Source organism: Arachis duranensis, chromosome 3 (genome assembly GCF_000817695.3).
Source record: "Arachis duranensis cultivar V14167 chromosome 3, aradu.V14167.gnm2.J7QH, whole genome shotgun sequence".
Classification (NCBI taxonomy): Eukaryota; Viridiplantae; Streptophyta; class Magnoliopsida; order Fabales; family Fabaceae; genus Arachis; species Arachis duranensis.
This window is the reverse complement of record NC_029774.3, coordinates 59,605,978-59,617,173: the sequence shown is the minus strand read 5'-3', so window position 1 is coordinate 59,617,173 and position 11,196 is coordinate 59,605,978. Positions and strand designations below refer to the sequence as shown.

At 34.5% G+C, this 11,196-nt stretch overlaps 1 protein-coding gene across 2 annotated transcripts; it reads right to left on the bottom strand.

Annotated features, from left to right (window-relative positions):
• Window positions 1–3,412: 3,412 nt before the first annotated feature.
• LOC107479265 (vacuolar protein sorting-associated protein 2 homolog 2) lies at window positions 3,413–8,585 on the bottom strand. Of its 2 annotated transcripts, none has more exons than XM_016099413.3 (11): window positions 8,386–8,585; window positions 8,056–8,100; window positions 7,057–7,091; window positions 6,934–6,984; window positions 5,868–5,972; window positions 5,701–5,772; window positions 5,140–5,211; window positions 4,232–4,312; window positions 4,087–4,122; window positions 3,920–3,978; window positions 3,413–3,745 (listed from the first exon to the last, which is right to left on the bottom strand). In XM_016099413.3, the coding sequence occupies exons 1-11, from the start codon at window positions 8,417–8,419 to the stop codon at window positions 3,679–3,681; spliced, it is 657 nt and encodes a 218-aa protein (XP_015954899.1). In that variant the 5' UTR covers window positions 8,420–8,585; the 3' UTR covers window positions 3,413–3,678. The 2 variants fall into 2 exon arrangements, with proteins under 2 accessions (XP_015954899.1, XP_015954900.1); XM_016099414.3 differs by having other exon boundaries at window positions 3,413–3,742.
• Window positions 8,586–11,196: the final 2,611 nt, after the last annotated feature.

Genomic DNA, 11,196 nt, shown 5'->3' with positions numbered 1-11,196 from the left:
TTCATAAGTGAGAATGATGATGAGCGTCACATAATCATCACATTCATCATGTTCTTGGGTGTGAATGAATATCTTAGAACAAGAATAAGCTGAATTGAATAGAAGAACAATAGTAATTGCATTAATACTCGAGGTACAGCAGAGCTCCACACCTTAATCTATGGTGTGTAGAAACTCCACCGTTGAAAATACATAAGAACAAGGTCTAGGCATGGCCGAATGGCCAGCCTCCCAAAGAGGGTTCAATCATAAAAACATGATCAAAAGATTCAAGTGATCAAAAGACCTCCTAATACAATAGCAAAAGGTCCTACTTATAGAGAACTAGTAGCTAGGGTTTACAGAAATGAGTAAATGACATAAAAATCCAATTCCGGGCCCACTTGGTGTGTGCTTGGGCTGAGCATTAAAGCATTTTCGTGTAGAGACTCTTCTCGGAGTTAAATGCCAGCTTTTGTGCCAGTTTAGGCGTTTAACTCCCAATTCTTGTGCCAGTTTCGGCGTTGTACGCCAGAATTCTTGAGCTGACTTGAAATGCCTGTTTGGGCCATCAAATCTCGAGCAAAGTATGGACTATTATACATTGCTGGAAAGTCTAAGATGTCTACTTTCCAAAGCAGTTAAGAGCGCGCCAATTGGGCTTCTGTAACTCCAGAAAATCCACTTCGAGTGCAGGGAGGTCAGAATCCAACAGCATCTGCAGTCCTTTTCAGCCTCTGAATCAGATTTTTGCTCAGGTCCCTCAATTTCATCCAGAAAATACCTGAAATCACAGAAAAACACACAAATTCATAGTAAAGTCCAGAAAAGTAAATTTTAACAAAAAACTAATAAAAATATAATAAAAACTAACTAAAACATACTAAAAACAATGCCAAAAAGCGTATAAATTATCCGCTCATTATCGACCTAGTGAGATCGGATATTTATCTCTTGGGGAAGCATTCTTACAAATCTCCCTCTTTTTCAATTTGTTTCAAATTGTTGTGAGGTCAGGTTTAGATTCGTTTTTGCCTCATCTTCGTGTTAATTATGATCATGCCACTATTAGGAGGTCGGTCATGTTTTAATTCAAGTTACTTTTGCGATTCGTTTTAGGCTTGCCTCTTTTACCGCCTCATTTTTGTACAAGTGGTTTAATGAGGTCGGACCACGATCTTCTTATATAACTTCTTACACCAATTTGAACCACATCGCTTTATCTTGCCGACCATTGAGGCTGGACAATGATTTTCGCGCTTTGTCAAGCTTTAATTGGTGCATGTAGGTGAAGGGATTATATGTGTATTTCCTTCCCTTTCTAGTTTTTACGAGGTTGGTATCCTTATGTATGATACAACTCGTTTTACCCGAGCTATTTTAATTGGAGGATTGTGTTTACGTTTTCAATTTTTTTCAAAGCGTTTACAATCCTTTCTTTCCTTCCCAACTTGTTTCTGTACGAGTCGTTTGGTTGAAGGATTTTTGTTTTTACCCTTTTGATTTTTTACAAATCATTTTATATTGAGTTGTTAAATCGTATTTATGTCTTGAGGGGCATATTTAGTTAAGTTACTTTTGCGACTTGTTCTAAACTCAACTTTTTCAACCTGTTTTTCCCGAGTTGTTTCAAGGTTTTTTTATTTCAATTCGCATATATAACTTCTTTCCACCAATTGGTTCCTTGTCGCTTCATCCGGGCGACCTCTATATGATCTGCCCGTGATTTTTGTGGTTTGTCAATCTTCAATTTGTGTGTTTTAATTGTAGAGAATTAATTTCCATAAGAAATTGTATTATCTCCTTATGTTAGAGGTGTGTCGTGACTTGGGCAGCTCGTCACCTTTGAGGTCGAGGTAAATGCTTGGCATATCGAAAGCCTTTCAAGCAAAGAGGTCGAAATTTTTTTTTCTATCCTTAGAGGTTCTCGACCTTATTATAGAATCTGACTTTTAAAAGAGGTCGGAATTTCTTTCTAGTAAGCTTCGAGTTTTTCGACTTCATTGTAGAGTTGATCATGAAAGACGTCGTATTTTTTCATAGACTCCAAAATGAGGTCGGATTTTTTCTTTTTTTTTGTCAGCTTGGAGGTTTTTAACCTCTTTATAGAGTCCAACCTTTAATAGAGGCCGGATTTTTTTCCGTGAGCTCTAAAAGCGGTCGGAATTTCTTTTGTAAGCTTGGAGTTTTCGACCTCATTGTGGAGTCAAATCTCTAAAAGAGGTCGGACTTTTCTTCTTGAACTCTAAAAGAGGTCAGATTTTGTACCGTCTTCTCCGACCTGCTAGACTTTTTTGAAGTTGCTGAGATGATTTTGTGTATCAGTAGATCTATCATAGGAATCTATGTTGGGATGTTGGAAATTTCTTGGGACCTTTGCATGCCTGACCTCTTTAGAGAAAAGGTCGTCGCCTCCAATGAAGACTAAGTCTTTGTCATCTCGACTTTTTTTCCCTTGGCTCAGATTCCAGTTTTCTTAGTTTATCTTCAACCTCTCTTCTTTTGTGCAGCTCTTTTTGGAGTTAGCTCTCCAATTCTCTTCATCATTCTAACTCGTTTCCCAAGGGGTCTCCATCTTTTGATCTGAAGTTGGACGCAATTTGTCCTTCTAGATGTTGATCATCCACCATTATTAAGGGTTGAACTCCAGGTCCCCGGTAACGGCGCCAATATTTCGAGGGTTACCTGAAACTAGATTGCTTTTGGGCTTGTATGTGAGGCTTAAATCCTCAATAGAGCAGATTCCGACTTAGCCTACGTCCAGTAGCTGTCGTCCGAGTTGTTTGTGAGAAGGTGAGGGGGTGCTACCTGCAAAACACTCCGCTGCTTAAGTCAGCAAGGGTCTTAGCAGGTTTAAGTATATTAGGACTTAAGTATACCTGAAGGGTATTAGTATACTTATAGGTGATGAGCTAATAACTACCGTTGAAGTAGTTCTACCATTGGTAGTGGATAACCGTCCCCTTTTTCTAGGATTGTTGAAATCTTTCTTCTAAAAGTAGTGGATAACCGTCCCCTTTTTCTGGGCTTTCTCTGCTTTGATCCTAACTTATGTTTTGGGTCAAAGTAAGAACAGAACTATTGCGATATTTCCATAGCAACAACTTTTTATGATACAAATATTGTAATTTGATATTTTGAATGTATTTTAAATGAAAAGTTGTTAAAATATCAAAATGTATTGCATATATTGTTTAAAATATAAGTACGACATTCACAACATTTGTTTTATTTTTAAAATTAAAATTATTGCATACATTAAAAACTTTGATAATTTGAAGCTTAATTTATAATGTATTGTTATATTAGAGAATTGAAGAATATTAAATTTCTTTTAGATAAAATTGAAGAATATTAGATCTGATATAATTTTTATTATCTTTTTTATGGTTTTAATTTTATAGTAGTAATTTTTCATCCATGCCAGATCCTATGCACAATAACAAAGTTGTGATAATTCATCTAAAAATATTTCACAAAAAAAAAATGCAAAATAAATTACACATATTTCTCTATGAAATGTCTAAATATTAGATAAATGCTTTTAGCTACTGATACTTCTGCTGAGAGTTCCACACACCAGAGCCCTTATAAATTATAAAATACGCATAAGTAGAGTGATACAATACTTTATATTTTTATAACTTAACGATTTTACAAGCCTCTTCACATGAATGAGCAGATCTCTTTATAGTCCTTCTATAATCTTCTAAGAGAAGCCAATCTCTTTTCAAGATCTTCAACATCTTGGGATTCCTGCGGTCTGCTGCATGCACAGAAATAAATATTGTCGCTTAAAATCCACAACGCGATAAAAGAAACTGTTCTGTTGTAGTAAAGAGTTATGAATAGTCAACAAATAAATGCATCTATATTATAAGACAAAAAACTCCAAGCCAACCAGAACTTGTTGCCGGAAATACGAATAGTGTGTGTGTACCTTGGAGCAACATTTTCGGTATTCCTTGAAGCAATCCGGCCTTTTGGCGCCGAAGATAACTACCAACAGAGAAGACTACCCATCAGAGACAACATTTCGCAAAATAATGAAAATATAAAGAATGACTGCGAAGGACAAACGGATTTATTATTGCGCCCAAAACCAACCTGGGATGCAATATCCACTCCAATCTCATCAAGAACCTGTCAAAAATAATTGAAAATTAATTAGGCATTCCATGGAATGAAATATTTGATGAGCAAAATCATAATAGCAAGCTATATAATCGATTAGGTCATGGATAACATTCACCTGATTAGTGAGCTCTTCTGTTTCTTCCTCGGCTTCATCTTTGTCTAAAGTTTCATCTATAGATTCTGACATCATCTCAATCTGCAAAAAAGCTTAGGATGAAGTTGACCACAAAAAATAAATAGAAAAGCTATCAGGCAGACGGCGTCAACACTGCTTGCCTTATTGATTTTAATTCTCTTGCATATTTCAGAGATCCTCTATTCTTCAGATATTCTCTCTTTACTTTTTCAATAGAAAGTGAAGAATATTTTCATAAAGAAAATGCTAAAACATACTAGAAATGGCTTGCATTATTCCTCATCTTTAGAAAATTTCTTCACTCAAAAGTTCAGGCAACAAAGGAAGTCCCGAGAATACACTTTGTCTAGAGCTCAGCCTTCATTCTCTTTTGTTCCTAATTTTTGTTCCGGTATTTTACCCCAACTCTTTTTTTACTGGTATCACACATTTCTGTTTTTAACTAGAAAATTCTTTGTTTTCTTATTGATCTTTACTCCTAATTCAATTTTATTTCATTGTTGTTGCTTCATGTTCTTCACTTATTGGCACTCAACATGAAATTTGTTTTAACTATTAGGCACAGATTGCCGACTAGAAAACGCTGTTGACTATTCTACCCGCTCTTAATTTTTATGATTGCTTATGGCAGGCTTGTTGCCTAATTCTTGGAAAAAAGAAAGTATAGTATTCTCTCCCTTGTTAAAAAATATGAAAGCATTTCAAATTTTTTCAAAACACACAACCAAGTCAACAATACTTTTATACTGAGAGAAAAAGTAGTTCCTTCTTTAATATTCAGTGTGCAAAGCAAACCGTGATCTTCCTATCTAAATTTCTTAACCCTACCACTAATGCAGGAAAAATGCTCAAGAAAATGTAGGAATGTGCTCAAACGGATAAATTACCGTCATGTCCATTTGTGCCGATTGCTTTTGGAATTCTCTAATCACTTTAGCCTGTTTTGCTGGTGCCATTTGCTGAAAAGAGAAGTAAAAAATTATTACTGTATATTTTGATCACATAGTACAACCTCTAGCAAAGATCTATTATTGTCACAACCTTTTTGTAGCACATTATGAACTTTTAATTAATTGATAGGAGATAAATCATGGTCTGAGGAACACATATTTGCACTTTTAGTATTTAACTATAAACAATGGTTAAAATTTGGAAATAATCTTTTGACCTTTAGATGTTAAGGAAGGTGGCAGGCTTTTGTTGATATCGACACTACATTCATATCTTTGTCATGGCAGAAAAAGGAGTTTAATCGTGTATAATATACTAATAGCACATACTGTTAATAACTAGCCAACTTCCACTTTAGTTTTGGTTACAACATATTGATAAATAGAGTGACAACCCAAATTGTTCCTCAAGAAATTTTAGATCAGACACTTTGGTCCCGAACAATTTTTATTGCAATCATTAATTTAAAGTAATAAAAAGAATCCAAAGTATCAGACCTTGTTCATTGCTGCCATTGCTTTTGTTGCCCCCTTCATTCCCGTTGAGATTGAAGTGCTTGCATATAATGCCTACAAAAGGAAATTTTTAAATAATCAAAATGGAAAACTTTTATCATAATTCTTTTGATACAAATAAAAAAAATATATTATCTCTTCTTGCATACCTGTGTGTGAGTTGCTACACCCCTGATCTGGGCACGACTTCCCTGCAAATTGGTTATTTGTTGTCGTAATCGAACAAGTTGGCGAGCCAGGATTTTAGTGGCAGCCTGTAACCATGCACTTATTTACTCGAAATTGATAATATTACTAACAGTGACTCCCAACTATTTTTTCATATCTGTGATTAGAGTATTGAGTGTGTGCTTAGGTGTGCTATATTTTAGTTTATATTGTGGAATCATTAGTTGTGTAATTGGTTGTAGACGATTGCATCCTGAAATGATTAGTTATGTACTTATGTAGGCATAAAGAACCTAGCAACTGAAATCTCAGATTCAGTCTTCAGAAGTTCTAAAAATCCCTAGAAAATTAAGTAAATGGCATCATAAAAGAACAGAAGAACTAGTCCAAGACATGGGAGATTGTAAAATTAGTAAATCTAGAAAAGAATCATATAAACAATAAATAACAAAATCAGATATGGACACTTTCAAATTTTTTATAAGCCAAAGAAGTCTTCTTTACAGTAAGACAACTGATGATTTATCAAAAATAAATAAATAAAGGCAATTCATGACTTCCCCCTAACTACAAAAATTGCACATCAAAACTACCCAAGGCTAAAATAACAAGGTAGATATGATTTAGTACTTTCTAGTTCTGAACTATAAATAATTGTTCATTAGACATGCTAATGACAAAGTTTCAACAAAGATATATGTGATTCCTCTGTTTAAATTTCATTGGAAATTCTAGATCAAAGCTTTGTGTACTAAGAAATCGTATTCTGTACAACAGCCACATTCAAGTGACCTAACCGTTAACCATATTTCAGAACTCTACATGCTCCAAATTTGATGATGAAAATAAATCTGTAATTGAAGCATTATCTGGACCAGTTCTGGGCTATTCATGTGGGATTATTGAACAACATCACATCTTTGGAGCAAATGTACTACTCAAGTGCAATACAAAGCACACAGATATGTATCTGATCAAAGATTTGCTATCAAGATCAAACAATGACCATACAAAAATATGTGAGACACAAAAATGAGAAAAACTTGCCTCATTTCCGGTTTTAGCTGTTTGTTTGATCTCAGCCACCAATTTTTTTTCCTGTAATGCACAAGGAAGTTAAACTCAAATGAAAGATGAAACAGAATAAGGTCTCTGCTTGGTATTATGTACCTCCATCTGAAGTGATGCTATCTCTCTTTCAATGCCTACAAGAAACAAGGGTGAATAAAGAATATCTTAAAGGAAATACACCTTATTAAAATTAAATAATCATATCAAATGTTCCTCACAAAGCCTTTTTGTCATAAGTTGATTTTGATACCAACAGTTCCAGATGAATAAAAAGCGTCAGGGTAAATACTCGAAGACTGAACATATACGGTATGTAGAAAAATTGGAGCAGGGGAAAACCACAGTTAAGAAACAAAAATATCAGAAAATTCAAACAAAAAGATTTTGAACAAGAAAATATAGGTTTAAAATAACTGACTCATCCTTTAAAAAGAAAAATCCTTGACTTTCACAACTAGTCAGTTGCATTTCAAAACTAACATATCCTGTAAAAATATTATGCCTGTTTGGAAGCAATAGGAAACCAATAGTAAGCTAGCCACTAATTTAGAAGAACAAAATATACAATTTAAACCCATATTTTGATCATCAATATAAATAGTTTACATTGGAAGTATTACTTGTACATATCTTCCCCATAAAACATTTGATCACATTTCACGCTCTAACTATTTGGTTGTAACTATTATTACCCATCACATTCTGTCCCCAGTTAATTATGAAAACGCACACGATATTCATTATTCTTTTCAGATATGGAAGGAAAGAAGAGAAGACACCGATCGTGACTTTCTTGACAGCTAAATGCATAAATAGTATGTCTACTTTGGGACTCCGTTAATTATTTCCATTTATGAAGTTTCTGCAGTGCACTTTAACAATCTTAAGAAACAATTAGTTCATTCCAGGGAGAAAAGAAATAGAAATGGTAAAGGGAAGATTCCAAACTGAAGTGAAAACACAACTGTTTACCTGTACCACATACCAAAGCAAGTTAACTCTCTAATATCTATTCAAGAAATTTAGTACAGATGCAGCAAAATATACAAGTCGAAATAAACAGCAAAATATTGAATAAGCACCCAACCAAGTAATTACCTCTTGTTGCAACCGCCATTTCCCTCTTACTTGTCCGCAGAGCCTCTATAATTCCCAAAAGAAAAAAGAGAGTGAAAAAAATGCACAAACAGATGGTCAATGCTAAATCTTTGAATTCCTAATTTTGATCAAAAGCTTATAATTTCCAATTTTCCACCTAACCAATTTTTCCCAGCACTCACAATCTACAGAGATGTATTATTTTATTTCCTTTTTTCAAAAAATCAAAGGTACGAATTTGAAAGCGAGTTTCGAAATTCAGAGTGCGGAGAAAGTGCAAAAACGAAAGAATGACACGATATGAGAAATGAGGAGGAAGAATAGGTGGACCTTTGGGTGAGGTTTTCTTCTTGAAGAGGTTCATGGTTGTGTGTCTGTGAATGGAAGAGGAGCAGAACCCTAATTGAAACGGACAGTAGCAGCAGCGTAGGAGCTGACTAGCACTTAGCACGGTGGACAGTGTGTGTGCTTTGTATGAGAGAGAAAATGGAAGCTTTGGGGAGCGTTCTGCGTCTCCACGTAATACCCAACGGTACTCATCCAAGTAGCCGTTGCAGCTTTCCTTAGACTAAAATAGGGACAAATAAAAAATAAATAAACTATCAAAATAATACATGAAAATTCAGGTAGTTGACAAAATAACTTTAAAAAATATTAATGAAAAATAAATTTTTGAAAAATTAAAAATATTACAAAAATTTTAAAACTTAAATATATATTTGACGTACGAAAAATTACCGATCAAGACTTTATAGCGAAAACAACGTTGCAAGTATAGTTCTTAACCAATGAAGATACCGCGTGTTAATTTAAAAGAGTTGTCACAAAAGTTAGAAATAAAATACTAGAAGTATGAATCCCAGGTCGTCTCCCAACGAGCTGACAAAAGAGTGTTATTTTATTGATCAGAGGTTTTCCAATTATTTTTAAGAGTTGAAGAACAGAGAGATAAGTAGTTGAGAATTTATATAATCAAATAAAAAGCCTTGACCGGTGATAGATTAATTGGAAGTTCTATCCTTGTTGAAATTTCTCAAGTGTAGCTTCAAGAGGTTGTTATTTTCCCTTAGTTAACCATTACTAAATAAAGAAAAGTCAAGTGATTGAGCAAACTCTTATTTGTGAGTCCTAATTCTCTCCCTTGGGAATAATTAGCGTTAGTAAATATAGAATTAACCAATAACTTCCAAATTAACTAATCATTTGGATATTCCAACTCAAGGGTCTCCTTTTTAATCAACCTCCAAGTCAAGTGGGAGGTCTACTCCATTGACATGAATATAACTTTCACAGAATTAAGAGAGAAATAGAAGTGAGACTAGGGATGGCAATGTGTCCCCATGGAGGCGGGGACATGCCCCCCGCCCCCCGTCCCCCGCCCCCAATATCTGTCCCCGTCCCCATGACGGGTAATGGGGACCCCGTATCCGCCGGGGACCTGGGTCTCCGCGGATATCCGCAGATTTTTGTAAAAATTAGTAAAAATTGAGAAAAATGAAAAAAAATTAGAGAAAATCAAAGATAATCTTCAATTTTCATTACAAACATAATATCCATAATCTTTAAAGACTTAAATAGCAATAACAACAAACATAAACATCCAAACATATCCATAAACAATCTAATATTACATAAACAACCAACCATATTCATAAACAACAAAATAAAGTTCATGACATCATAAAAACATAATTCCACCATCTCAATCTTCCTTTCATCCCACAATGGTAGTGATGGTAGATTCTGACTTACTTGAATCCTACATTGACAAGAAAATAATTTAAAGTTAAAATCATATAATAACTCAATAAGTTAATAATATAAAAACATAGTGTGTTATATGTAATTTAATAGTTTACTTACGTCAACATCTCCTTCAATGTTATGAATTGTGTAGCACTCAAATCGTATGTTAGTTGTAGTGCCAAGTTCATTCCAAAGTCAATCTTGATTACACATTAGAGCCTCTAATGTGTCCGGACGCAACCTACTACGATGTGGCGTAACAAATCGACCACCCGTACTAAATGAAGATTCAGAGGCAATGGTAGAGATAGGAATTGCCAAAAAATCTCTAGCAATAGCTTGCAAAGTAGAAAACTTCGCTCCATTTGATTTCCACCAATTTAAGATATCAAAATCTTGTTCAGTTTGTGGTACCGGTCTCTCTTCAAGATAATAATCCAACTCGCTCTTTGTATCAAGAAATGCAGATTCCTCACTTACATGTGCAGCAAAATCAGCTTGCCAATCCTCATGACTGAACTTCCTCCCCTTTGAACTTGAAGAAATTGATGGTGGTGGCGGCATATCTAATTGAGCAGCTTGGTCTCTCTCTCTTTCCTTTGTTGCATATTCTAAAACTAAATCTTGCACTACCCTTTTCACTTGACCAATTACAACACATGCCTCTGTCTCACCATATATTTTACGAAAAAAGAAATTCAATAAATATATCTTGTACCTAGGATCCAAAAGAGTCCCAATAGCCATAACTGTATTAATCACACCTTAATACTTTTCAAACTTAGTTATCATACTAGTAGCCATCATTTCAATTATCTCATTTCCACAATTTTTTCACTCCATCAAAGCTAACTTAATCACACAAACCTTAGGAAAATAAAGATTTGATGTAGGATAAGTTGTTCCAGAAAACAATTCAGTCACATAAAAAATACCCTCAATCTTTGAAAAATTTCATCCGCCATATCCCAATCCTTCTCACTAGGCAAAGATTTATATTGACTCTCACGCAATGACAACCTTTCAAATACATCTCTAAACATAATTGTAACTTCAAGCATCAAAAATGTTAAATTCCACCTAGTTTTACAATCAAGACAGAGATTTTTTGTGTACGGTATTTTAAGTTGCGCACATGTTTCCTTAAATTTTTCTTCTCTTTTAGGTGTTGCAGTCCAATAATGAACACTATCCCTCACCCTTTCAATAGCATGTGAAATAAGTTGTAACCCATCCTTAACAATCAAATTTAATTTATGCGCACAACATCGCATGTGAAATAATTTACCACCCAAGATAAAGTTTCTATGTGACATTTTAGTCAAAATATTCTCAATCATAACGTCATTAGTACTGCAATTATCAATAGTCAAAGTGGATACCTTCCTATCAAGA

Excerpts from the sequence above, each read along its gene's own strand:
- LOC107479265 (XM_016099413.3), bottom strand. The coding sequence starts at position 8,419 with ATGAACCTCTTCAAGAAGAAAACCTCACCCAAAG. Across the intron at positions 4,313-5,139 it reads CGGCACAAATGGACATGACG|ATTGAGATGATGTCAGAATC; the intron begins GTAATTTATCCG and ends GCTTTTTTGCAG. Across the intron at positions 3,746-3,919 it reads ACCGAAAATGTTGCTCCAAG|CAGACCGCAGGAATCCCAAG; the intron begins GTACACACACAC and ends CTGTGCATGCAG.